Genomic DNA, 13,574 nt, shown 5'->3' on the forward strand with positions numbered 1-13,574 from the left:
GATCTCACAACCACGAGATCATGACCTGAGCCAAAATCAAGAGTCAGAGGCTTAACTGTGCCACGTAGGCTCCTCACTTCATTAAGATTTGTATTAACAAATGAAAATAAAGGTAATATTTGGGAAATATTTAAGCACTAAATAAATTCAAAGCATTTCAAGTAATTCTCACTTAGACCCAAAAGCTTTAGTCCCTAATTTAATAGAGGCTTTCCTATCATCTTCTCTTTCCTAGTAGTTATTACAGTTGTTTTCATTTGTTTAATATCCATTGTTCTCACTGAATCACTGTGAAGGCTCTTATTTCTTCACCATTCAATATCTAGAGCTTAATACAACCTTATGCATTGTACGTGCTTAATAGATATTAATGGACAAGGGAGAGGGAGGGCTGATCAGGATAATTCATATTGCTAAAAAAATCCTGACACTTTCAATGGAGGTTTGCTTCATAATTGACTATTGTTACTTTATGACCTTAGATTTTTAAAATTTTAAGAATCTGCTGCTTGTTTTAAAGTGCTTATATTCTAAGCATTATCTATTATGAACTATCAAAGTTTTGTTTTCTTTGCCTAAACATGAATTTATAAACTTTATGTTACAATTTAAAGATTATGCCTTGTTTAAACTAGATTTATCAGTGAAACTGGTTGTTTTTACAGTTATAAAAGTAATTGGTACAATGTAAAAATCTTCTGAATTTTCTTAGTCCAGTGAGATATTTGTTGGTTCTATTTCCAATTGTACATCTAAATTTTTTCTTTATGTATCATAGGAATTGCTCTACAGTCAATAACGGGCAGTCAACGTAAGTATGTTTAGAAACAAATTGCCTCGGTGACCTTTCAACTTGGAATAGCTAAGGGATACTTATAGGAATTTTACTTGGTCAAATAACTATATGATAAACTATTATTTGTTACAAGCTTGGAAAATCATGTGACCAAACTACTACTGGTCAGCTGAATGTAGTAGGAGCCTTTTTCCTCCACTTTGGTCTTAATGCATATCTCCAGGATTTACCCGAGCATAGTTTATTAACTTTTGACACACTGGACACTTCAACAGGCAAAAATGCCTACCTGCTTGCTCTACCTGCTCATATATGCTACTCTTCAGCTTATTTAGCTTTTATCTAATTATCCACTGCTAGGCTGTATACTTTTTGCCAGGTGGTGAGTTGCTAATCTTTCTAATTTCCATTTTTGTGCTGTGGTTCTTTAAATGCAATTTGTATTCTGCAATTAAAATTATACTTTAGAAAACACCACCATGGGTTTTGTTTGAAGTAAAATTATACTTAAACAATAAAAATATTTAAGTTAAAAAAAAAAAAAGATATCACTATACTAAAATTTTACTAGGTGCAGTATTAACAGGGTCAATGTCACGATCCTCAAAAGACTTAGTATTTAGAATCAACTTAAGTTGTACAATATCTAATATTTAGAGTCTACTTAACATAACAGTAAAGTATCTTAGCATTTGGGTTTGTACTAATTGGTTCTAAGCTAGTATCAGTACCTATTTGGTCACTGATAAATGGGCATTTCATTTTCACCTAGTAATTAAAGAGAGTAAGATGTCTTTCTGTTCCTGGGATGGTGTTTTTTAGTGATATGAGGCTAAAACTAAATGCGTCCTGATTTTGAGTGTTATTTAACATTTAGGTATTGAAATAGAAGAGTTACAGAATGAGGAAGAAGAACTAAGTCCACCTCTCATGGAGTACAACATAAATGTGAAATCAAACCCTGAAATACAGTTAGCAGAAATGAATAAAGATGGAGCATCGATACCCAGTGAATCTTCAACAGAATCTACTAAAGATCTCCAGGAAGTATAAGCTCTCATTAATATTTAAATTAAAAGAACTTAATCAGGGCTTTTACTTTGTTACATGTGCTGTATTTACAGCATCCTAGACAATCTTAGTTTACATTTATCAGTGTTCACACAGAGCTTGAATTGGAATGGTTCTTTCTCCAGTACTTCTTCCAAAAATCTTTCCTGCCTTAACCTTTTATTTTGTCAGCATTTACCAAACACTTGTTATGTGTCAGGCACTATGCTAGATTTCTGAATGTTTCTTCGTCCTGAGTGATGGCAATAGAAGTGGGAAGTTAGTAGAAAGTAGAAGAAAACATAGTGGGGAAAGAAGAGAGAAAAGAGAAAAACGTGATATTTCAGTGTCATTTGCATGGGAGTAAAATTAAAGTCATGCAGGATGTAATCTCTGTATTTCTTTAATGTTAATTTTATATGGTCACTAAATTACTCCTGGCCTTAATTTTTCATCTTATTGACTTGAATGTGTTGATTTTTTGAAAGTCCCTCCCTTCCTCCTTTGTTGCTCATGCATGCACGCACATGTGCAAGTGAGGATCTGTGAGCTTTTTTCTGTAGCCTCCTCATCGATATTATGTTATTCCTTTAGAGATCAATGATCTCTCAAGAGCAGAAGACTGAGATTAAAATAAGAGTGAAACTGAAAATAGTTTTCTATAGAATCTAGAATAATGAGAATAATAGAATAATAATCTATAATATTAGAAGATGAAAGATTTCAGTGGTTAGAGGAAATATATTTTGCAAAATAACTTATTGTGTGATTTGAATTGCATATTAATTAAATTATTTATTTCTTGTCAGGTTAAGAGTAAACCAAAGAAAAAGAAAAAGACTAAGAATAAAAAGGTAAGTGACTATTAGCATTATAATAGAGAGATGTCTGATTATGAACACTTAGGTTTACATATGGATTCGCTGTTAGAACTTAGTTCAAGTAGGTATATAGCATAAATGACTTATAAATGTCAATAGCTTAGGGGTGCCTGGGTGGCTCAATCAGTTAAGTGTCCGACTCTTCATTTCAGCTCAGGTCATGATCTCATGGTTCATGGGTTCCAGCCCCGCATTGGGGTCTGTGCTGATAGCGCAGAGCCTACTTGGGATTCTCTCTCTCTCCTCCTTTCTGTGTTCTTCCCCGGCTTGTGCTGTCTTTCTAAATAGATAGATATAAATATAAATATAAATATAAATATAAATATAAATATAAATATAAATATAAATATAAATATGAAATATATAAATAAACTTAAAAAAAATGTCAATAGCTTATTGAATATGTGGTTATATATGGTAGATCCTGAATGATTTAAGCTCCTAGTATGTCCTGCTTCACTTCCCTAAATCATAATTATACATTTAAATGTACAAATAAGAAACTGAGTTACTTGGAAATTTCATTAATTTCTGCATACCACTCTCATTTAAAAAATGCCTACTCAGTCTTTTATAAAAAGCTTCTCATCATATTTCCAGTGATATATTCAGAAACATTTTTCAAAGCCTTTAGAAATGTTGATTTTCTTCCTGATATCCAAAATTCTGCCAACAGTGCAATAATGTACAAAAATGGTACAAATGCAAGAAGCTTCCTTCATGCTTTGTCTTTGCTTTTTGCCAATTACAAATGAACAACTTACTGTTACTATCTATGGCAGAGTTTTAGCAAAAAGTCTCTTAATTGCTTGGAAAATTACAAAGGAAAGTTGAGTCTTTTTTAGTTTTGTTTTTTTTTATTTTTTTTTTTTAACTAAGGCTATATTTGTAGGGCAATTTTTGTTGTTGTTCAGAGCAAAATTGAGGGGAAGGTAAAGATTTTCCATATATCTCTGACCCCCACATATGAATAACCTCCTGCATTATCAACATCCCCCATCAGAGTGGTACATTTGTTACAATTGATGGAACTACACTGACACATCATAATCACCCAAAGTTCATACTTTATGTTTTAATTCACTCTTGATGTTTGTAGATTCCTATGGATTTGGACTCAAGAGTTTTTTGTTTGTTTCTTGGTTGGTTTTTTTCCTTTAAATCAACTATTCAGCTAACTACTATGCTATGCAAACTTTATGGTAAAAAAGAAAAAAAAAAGTGTTGTTTTTCTGGCCTGAAACATACACTTAAAATCCAGATATATTCTGTAGATTATGTTATAAATTAATGCAATGAGAATATTTGACCAACTATACAATCTGGTAAGCCAATGTTATTTATTGGAAGTATACACAAATTTTAGTCATAAATGAAATTTAACACAAGGTAAATTTACAAAATGCTTAGGTGAAGAACAGAATACAGATTATTTATGCTGTGATCAATAAAATATCAATATAATTTTCGTGTTTATCATAATCATTTATTATAATTTATAATTTCACTCAAAAGTTATTTTGAAAATTAAGATATGTTTTTAAAAGACATGAATAAGAAGACTTACTACTGGTCAGTTCTTATATGATAAAACACAGACTGATCTATTAGTTTAACTGATACTTTTTAATTCTTACCAAAACATTAGTAAATCCCAGGTCTAATACTACAGAAAGCTGGGCAAATAAATCTGCAACTGTCAGACTATAACTCTTGGTTCCAAAGGTACGTAGTTTGTCTCTTACAACAAATTAAAATATGATTGTTCAGATTTTCAATTCTAGTTAAATGGAAAACCCAACTTTTATGTCAAATTGAAATGAAACAGGTAATAAACACAATGGAAAATAAATGTAAACACGACTCAAAAATTCATATGCTAATAATATTAAAAATGTCTTCTTAGGGGTGCCTGGGTGGCTCAGTCGGTTAAGCATCCGACTTCGGCTCAGGTCATGGTCTCACGGTCCGTGAATTCAAGCCCCACATCAGGCTCTGTGCTGACAGCTCAAAGCCTGGAGCCTATTTCAGATTCTGTGTCTCCCTCTCACTCTGACCCTCCCCCATTCATGCTCTGTCTCTCTCTGTCTCAAAAATAACTAAACATTAAAAAAAATTAAAAAATAAAAATGTCTTATTAAATGTCAAGAAGTTTTTTGTTATTGTTTATAACAACCTAAGTTTAAAATTTTTTTTTTTTAATGTTTGTTTATTTTTGAGACAGAGAGAGACAGAGCATGAGCAGGGAAGGGGCAGAGAGAGAGGGAGACACAGAATGTGAAGCAGGCTCCAGGCTCTGAGCTCTCAGCACAGAGCCCGACGCGGGGCTCGAACTCACGAACTGTGAGATCATGACCTGAGTGGAAGTCAGATGCTTAACTGACTGAGCCACCCAGGCACCCCTAAAATTTTTTTTTAATGCTTATTTATTTTTGAGAGAGAGAGAGAGAGGGAGAACATGAGTGGGGGAGGGGCAGAGAGAGACAGAGAGAGAGAGAGAGGCACAGAATCAGAAGCAGGCTCCGGGCTCTGAGCTGTCACTACAGAGCCCAATGCGGAGCTCGAACTCATCAAGTGTGAGATCATGACCTGAGCCAAAATCAGCCATTTAACCAACTAAGCCACCTAGGCACCCGACCTAAGTTTTTTCTAATTTATTTTTTTAGAAGAAGTTGAGATACTGTGAAAATAAGATAATTTTATGAAGATAAGATGTGGACATCAGAAGAGAGGTCTCTCTTTTATCTAAATTTTAAAGTATGGGACCTAAAAATGCTGAAATTTTTGCATATGACTATTTCATATATAGTAGTCCTATTAATATACTTCATTATTGTTGATACAAAGAATTGTCTAGTTACAGTGTAAGCAACCAGTTGTCTAGCTAAGTCCATCACATCCTCCAATGAGTTTTCCTCATGAAAAATTCTAGCATACAAAAAATTATCTTGTGTTATACAGAATAACAACAAAGTTTCTATGAATGAAATTGTGTCCTCTGTTAATTATTTGTCTTGTAATATCTCTGCCTAACATTAGCTGAAGTCCTGAAAAGATCTTTCAGGGACTCTGGAAGAATATGATGAAAAAGAAATACATGTATAGCAAATAGAGGAGACAGTACAGATAACTTCTAACCAGTATATATAGAGACATTGTAGTTACTTTTTCTTCAGTTAGGAATTTAGTATTTAGTTTCTAATATATCCAAATTATAAATAACTCTTTTGGGAGTTAATTAGCTCCTCCTTCCCACTCCTACCTCCCACCCAGGGGAATTAAGGGTTAAGAATAGAAAAGGGAGGTAAAGCAGATGGCAGAAGAATAGAAGGCTTTGTGATGATGCCTTGGGGAAGGAAGGAAACATGGCAGGAAATAAATCTACCCCTTCAAATTGGATGTGCTGTCTATAGCAGGGAAGTTGCTGAGATGCATGTAAAACAGGTTGCTGCATGTGTTGACAAAAAGTTGTCATGGGAAGAACTAAAAAGAAGTTTCAGAAACTATGCAGCTACACTAGATGTTCATTATGAACAACCAAATAAATGTCTTTCAGTTCAGCTATTCAGGTATACTGGAACCAAGGTAGGAGTTGATAATTCTAAATTGTAGAATCAAATTGGCACAGGACATTGATCAGATGCTGAAATGCAAAATTCTCTTAGTTTACAGGCAATAAAGCAGAACAAATTTGTAAATACATCATGGAATCTATGGGGAAGGAGATCCAAAAGTTTCTTGTAAACAAGAGGTGGTGGTAGAAGTTAATACTGTAATTTATATAAAAGTAATTAATACTGTTAATAGGGTAATGTATAAGAGCAATTAATACTACTAATATGTGTTGAGTGTCATTGATATTACCTTTACCTACTATGTAGCTTTTATAGTTTTACTTTAATGAACATAAAATTTAGGGTTTTTTAACATTTCCTTCCAATTGTGATCTCCTTGACACTTCCTTTTCTATAAGATTTCTTAATATATCAATCTGCTTTCACCTTGTATGTAGATTTTCAAGAACTCTTATAGTTAGTACAGTATTCCATAAAGGAGAATTATACATGTCCTGTCCCAAGATTACCAGTAGGTACAAACTCAACCCCAATATTTACTTTCAATATCTGAATCAGTGATTTTTAAGTTATTTCATGATTCAATGGTAGATTACAAAATCAATGTAGCAGGTCACAACTACCATTTTATAAAATAAATAGAATTAGTAAGAGTAAAAAAAGTTTCAGAGTTCATTATGTATTGTCTTAGTTTGGGCTGCTATAACAAACTACCATAGACTGGGTGCTTTAAGCAAGCAAGAAACATTTTTCACATGTTTGAAGTCTGGGAAGTCAAAGATAAAGGTGCCAACAGATTCGGTGTCTGGTGAGGGCCCTCTTAGTTTGCAGATGGCTAACTTCTTACTGTGTCATCACAGCAAGTAGAGAGAGAGAGAGCACACAGAAGAGCAAGAGATCTAGCTCTCTGGTCTCTTCTTAAAAGGGCACTGATTCTATCATGAGGACTTCATAGCATCATCTAAACCTAATTACTTTCCTAATTAATTTCCCCCTTAATTGGGGGTTAGGGTTTCTGCATATGAATTTGGGAGAAGCATAAACTTGCAGTCTATAACATATATAATCTGGGTAAAGATTATTTAGTGTGACTTCAATTTCAGTTTTATACTCATGGATAAATATCTCTGAATCAAAGTGCATTTACATCATGATGTAAAATATATTTCTTATTTTGGTTGTGGTCAAAAAAGGTTGAGAAACACCTAAATGCAGTCACATCACTGTGCTGTACTGGCATAGTTGATATAGATTACTAATTCTTGATGCTGTTTTTCAGAATAAGGAATCAAAAGAAGAACAAGTGTAAGTATTTATTTAATTTTTAAATCTTTCCTAGTATTCTCAAAGTGTGTTTTGCCAGTATGACACAGCCTTGCCTTGGGAAATGTTCTGAAAGAAGAAAGTACAGTTACTTTTCTTAATAACTTGTCACTTAAAAGTAACAAAAAGTTAAATTATCATTTACTTTGGGAGAATAGAATCTCTCACCATTTTTCTATAAGGCTACTCAAGAGTCAAAGACTAATTTGGATCCAGCATAAAATCTTCTATAATATAGTCTAGATGGTGGTTAGCCAAATCTAAATTTAAGTAAGAATTAACCTTAAAGAACAGATCAGTGTTTGTCCTAATGACCTCTTTTACCAAAGAGTTTGTTTTGTTTTGGTTTGTTTAATTAATGCATAGGTGGTGGTGGTTTTTAATTCCAGTTGTTTACAGTGAATTTTGAACCTACTGGAAACCTTTTAATGTCTAAAGATCACTGTGTTATACAACTATGTGACTGATGACAGTGCAGTAGTGGATGGAAGTAAGGGAGATAATAATGAAGAGGCTCATTATACCCAACAGAAAGTTTAATTGAAAGTTGGTAACTTTGGAGAACTCACTGTGAGGACATAAATTATTAAAATATCTTTAAAATGGTAGCAAGAACATATTTTAACTTGAAAGTCATCACTTGTAGTTGATATTTTCTCATTGATAATGGATGTGATCTACTTGCTAATAGTTCATCATCCAAGGATGAATTTTCACTTTCTCTGTCAATGAGTTGAGCCACTAGAGTGATAGTTTTTTGTTTGTTCTACTTTTTTCAAACCATGTCTAGAAGCCATAAAAATAACTTACTAAAGAATCATACAGTGCTACCCATCATTTTGCTTATTTTACCTATAGTGTAGACACAAACTGAATGATCATCAGATCACCCAGGGAGCTTTGTTTTTGTGTGAGAATTTTCACATATACACAAAAGTAAAAATAATATATCACGTTAATATATGTACCTAATCATCCCAGTTCAACAATTACACTGTTTTTCCACATTTGCTTCACTTTTTTCCCTTAACATTTTGTTCTTTGTTGGTGTTTTCAGTCCCAAATATCATGTAATTTTACCTCTACATGCTTCAGTTTGCATCTCTTACTGATAAGAACATTTTCCTATATTATTACAGTGTCATTATTAAACTTTAAACATTTAGGAATAATCTTCTATAGCTTTTCAAAAATACAGATTCATCTATGTATTTACAGTTGTCAGGATACCTGGAAAAATATAATTTTAAAAAGCTCTTCAGGTAATTTGGAAAATTGGGTTTGGGAACCAGTGGTCTACACAAGCATTTGATTTCATTGAACTTTCCAAAATGTTTGAGTCATTCTAGAATACCTCAGTGATACCTAATGAGTGTTTTATAGTGTTTTACAAGTTACTCTACAAGCATGAGATGCCATGTTGTTTTCTAGGTCTCCGTGGCCTAAAAGAAGTAATAACATATCCTAGAGTTACCGATTTTCTATTCACTAATCACGTCATTTATATTGTGTTATAAGTAAAAGCACTATTTCTTGTTACCATTTAATGAGATTGGGAAGGAAATTTATAGCCACTCACTACACCAAGTTGAAAGGATAGTAGCATGCATTTACATTTTAGACATAGGTATAAAAATGAGTTAATTATCATTGCACTTACAGCATTTTCATTCTTTTTTTTTAGTGGTTTCTAGTTACTGAAATCCATGTTACCACTACAGTTTTTTTTTTTTTAAGTCCTGTTACCAAAGAATCTCCATTTTTAAATCTACTTTATGTTGATATTTGCAGCCCACTATTTAAATGTACACTGGACCTAAGCAATGAAATTGATTAAACCAACTTACTTTTCAAGAATGCTGTGATGATAAAATAATATAGCAGATGTAGAAATGCTTGTCAGTATTTCCCAAAGTGTTCTTTCCCAAAGTAACTGATGTTAATAATTATAATTTGAAATATGAACTCTATGGTCTCATAATTCTTGAAAACACTAGGATGAACCGAATAGGTACCTTGATTGAGTGCTGTCTTATATATGATAAATAAAGTCATTATGAATCATCAAGAGAAATACACAGTATAAGCACGGTCTAAACTTGCTTTGGCCATGAACCCTCCTTTCTCATGAGACTAATATAATATTAATTAGGGAAACAATGCCTTAGATGAGAAACCCTATACACCATTATAAAATATTACATTGATTGTCATCACTGTAGCCCAAATATGGTAGGAAAGGAAGAGCCATTGAAGAAAGAGCAAGCACATCTACACCCAGTCAGTAAATTTATGAAAGATGATGCAAGTGATATTCAAGAGGATTCTGCAACAGAAGACAAGTTCTATAGTCTGGATGAATTACATATTCTGGACATGATAGAGCAGGTAAGCCTGACTGGAGAGGGTACAGACCTGCCTTCCTTCTTCTAGAAACCATCGTTAACCACTGTTAGCCTAGTGTTTTATGCTGTGCTTGTGAGGGGCAATAAAAAACAAGAAGGGAGGGTCAGAGGGATAGAGGGAAAAAGAACCTTAGGAGCTGAAGTTTTTCACTTTGGCTCTGAAACCATTTTCTGGATTTAACTATTGGGCAGTGTTGATTATAAATGCATTCCTTGCAAAAAAAAACTTGGATTAATATTCATGAGAAAAATAGTTTTGTTTAAAAAAAGGTACTTGCATTTTTAAAAAATTAAACTGGTTATAGACATGAAATGTCTACAAAAATATTAACATACAACAGGTTTTTTTCCCCCCTCTGGTTCCTTTCCTTGTAGCGGTCACTGCTGGGAATGACCTTCCTATATATGAAGGTACACGTGAACATGATTTAAGTGCTCAGCAGAACACTAAATCCGACAAAGCAAAAGACAGATTTTTTTTAGTCACTTGATTTAAATGAGAATTCTATACTAAGGTAACTTTATAACCTGTTCCATAGTACATAGGAATATTGATTGTCTAAGGGTACAGTTAGTAAAAATGATTCTCTGACTGATAGTACAACATTCATATAATTGTCATTATCTTCTTTTTCCCATTGCAATTAGAATATTAGTATATTTTATTTGAAATGACATATTCTTAGCTTTGGATGTCAGACTAAAGTTTAAATATGAGGCCTTTGGTTTTCATTCAGTAGCTATGAGAACTCCAAAATATAATAAAAATGTCACACACATTTTGGAAAATGTTAATGCCCTCATATATTCAAAAAAACATTTAGCACATGCTTTTTGTCAGAGCTATGCTAAGACATGGTTCCTGTGATTGTAGTGTTTACAATCTGGTGGATAAGTTGAATATTAAACTAAGGTAGTACTGATAATAATTAAGTGTTTGGGAATAAAGACTGCCTGAGTTGGAATTCAGGCTTCTCTACTTTCTGTGTAACCTTGGATGAGGTACTTCACAGTTTTATCATCTCTAAAATGGGAGTAAGTGTCTACCTCAGATGATCTTTACAACAATAAAAGTTACCAAAAGTAACCAAAAAGTTACCAAAAAAAAAAAACAAAAACCTTAAAAATATGGTAAGCATGCAGATAATGTTATCCACTAGTAGCAGCAGTAGACACATACCCGTGGTACTATTTAGTGAATGCTGTAATTGGGGAGAGGTGGGTTTATCTGAACTAATCACAGAAGTGATGTTTGTATTGAGACATAAGCATGAGTAGGAGTTAGATGGCAACTTTAAATCTCCTTTAAAGTCTTAGAGCACTTTTTAGAGGAAAATAAGTCATGTGTATTCCATTTGCTCATTAGGGCTCAACCAGCAAAGTAACCACAGAATATGGAGAAACTGAGAAGGAGAAGCTTGCTCGGCAAAGGCAGCTTTATAAATTGCATTATCAGTGTGAAGTAAGTACTTTTGCCATTATATCTGAAGCAAGTCAGAGGTAGTTCAGTTGTTCAGTTCAATGGTAGTTTCTTTTTTTTTTTTTTTTAAAGAACACATTTTCTTTTTTCTTTCAAAATCTGGTGATTTGAACAGAATTAACTATGAAATAATAATTTTCATTTTCATCAGGATTTCAAAAGACAGTTGAAAACAGTGACTTTTCGGTGGCAAGAAAACCAAATGCAGATTAAGAAGAAAGACAAAATCATTTCATCTCTTAACCAACAAGTGGCTTTTGGAATCAATAAGGTTTCCAAGTAAGTGCAAATCTGTTGTTCACAGGTAATTCTGGATTTGCTCCGTAATGAATGCCATCTTTAAAAGATAATCCTTGTGTAGCCACTAGGTGGCATTGTGACTACACATTAAGAATAGCTGACTACAGGTCTGTACTTGCTTAAAAACCAACTATATATTTGTCTTGCCAGCTGGATTGAAAAATAAGCAACGGCTCACTCTGTATATCAAGCTTTACATGTATTGGGTGAACAAGTGTAATTATAATAGAATTACATGAGAAAGATAATTAACTTTCAGATCATGATTCTAATTTGTAAAAATATGGCCAATGATTTGCTGTTTCTTTATAGCATATGATGAATACATTCCTCAAAGACACTGTGAAATCACTTGAATCCTTTTTTATATTGGTCTCTCAGATATTTTGTGTTCCAAGACTAAGAGATTGAAAATGAATCAAATTCCTTGAAGATTGCTCCTTCCCAACAATCTCATTTCCCTTAACAATCTTTTTTATTTGTATGTACTTTTTTTTAAATTTTAATTTTTTTTTTTAATTTACATCCAAAGTAGTTAGCATATAGTGCAACAATGATTTCAGGAGTAGATTCCTTAGTGTCCCTTACCCATTTAGCCCATCCCCCCTCCCACACCCCCTACAGTAACCCTCTGTTTGTTCGCCATATTTATGAGTCTCTTATGCTTTGTCCCCTCCCTGTTTTTACATTCTTTTTGTTTCCCCTTCCCTTATGTTCATCTGTTTTGTCTCTTAAAGTCCTCATATGAGTGAAGTCATATGATATTTGTCTTTCTCTGACTGACTGATTTCACTTAGCATAATACCCTCCAGTTCCATCCATGTAGTTGAAAATGGCAAGATTTCATTCTTTTTGATTGCTGAGTAATACTCCATTGTGTATATATATAGCACATCTTCTTTATCCATTCATCCATCAATGGACATTTGGGCTCTTTCCATACTTTGGCTATTGTTGATAGTGTTGCTGTAAACATTGGGGTGCATGTGTTCCTTTGAAACAGCACACCTGTATCCCTTGGATAAATACCCAGTAGTGCAATTGCTGGGTTGTAGGGTAGTTCTATTTTTAGTTTTTTGAGGAACCTCCATACTGTTTTCCAGAGTGGCTGCACCAGCTTGCATTCCCATCCCTTAACAATCTTAAGTATTAAATATCTAAGACTTAAAACTTCTGAGAAAGTTTTAGGAGAAAATGAGTGGCCTTGCTTTATTCTTTTTATACTAATCACTATATCCAACCAGTATCATTTGGAATAATAACATGATTTATAACACATTATTTTAATAAATAGTAATGCAACAGATACCAGTTGTCCACAAAGTCTAATTTGAAATCCATTAGTTGCTAGAGCTAGTAGGGAGAATAGACAAGTTCTAGGGAATATCTTAGAGTAAGGAGTCTACAATACTAATTATGGAGTTGCAGAAATATTTGGCAGATTTAAGTCTTAAATTTTCTCCCACATATTATGTCATTCATCCTTGAAGGAATTTTTAGGAAGAACTGGATGCCTAGCATTGGCAACATAGTATCAGTTACAAACACTTTGTAACTTATCCCTGCTGGAGTTAGATCCTTCAAGTTTAAGGAGGTGAAGACCTAAGGTAGCTTGGACAAATCTAAACTGGCTACAGTCACTTAAGAACCCACACTTCAGGGTTCAAAACTTTGTATTTTAGCTTAGAAGGCAATGACCAATCCAGATATGTGTTATATAGTATCAGAGATCAGAAAAGTAATGTCATCCATGCAGATGAGCTG

General features: G+C 33.4%; 1 protein-coding gene across 11 annotated transcripts in view; it reads left to right on the top strand.

Annotated features, from left to right (window-relative positions):
• DZIP3 (DAZ interacting zinc finger protein 3) overlaps nt 1-13,574 on the top strand; it is a 131,552-nt gene that overhangs the window by 53,745 nt on the left and 64,233 nt on the right. For 10 of the 11 annotated variants that reach the window (XR_006222173.1, XM_042999049.1, XM_042999047.1 and 7 more), the window contains 7 exons: nt 779-811; nt 1,674-1,843; nt 2,656-2,700; nt 7,582-7,607; nt 9,848-10,013; nt 11,397-11,492; nt 11,662-11,789. Coding sequence is in view for 10 of the 11 variants with exons in the window: in XM_042999049.1 (XP_042854983.1) it covers nt 779-811; nt 1,674-1,843; nt 2,656-2,700; nt 7,582-7,607; nt 9,848-10,013; nt 11,397-11,492; nt 11,662-11,789 (664 nt within the window). In the remaining variant the exon portion in view is untranslated. The remainder of the gene's footprint in view (nt 1-778; nt 812-1,673; nt 1,844-2,655; nt 2,701-7,581; nt 7,608-9,847; nt 10,014-11,396; nt 11,493-11,661; nt 11,790-13,574) is intronic. The other variant, XM_042999052.1, reaches the window with a different exon arrangement.

Source organism: Panthera tigris, chromosome C2 (assembly GCF_018350195.1).
Source record: "Panthera tigris isolate Pti1 chromosome C2, P.tigris_Pti1_mat1.1, whole genome shotgun sequence".
NCBI classification, from domain to species: domain Eukaryota; kingdom Metazoa; phylum Chordata; class Mammalia; order Carnivora; family Felidae; genus Panthera; species Panthera tigris.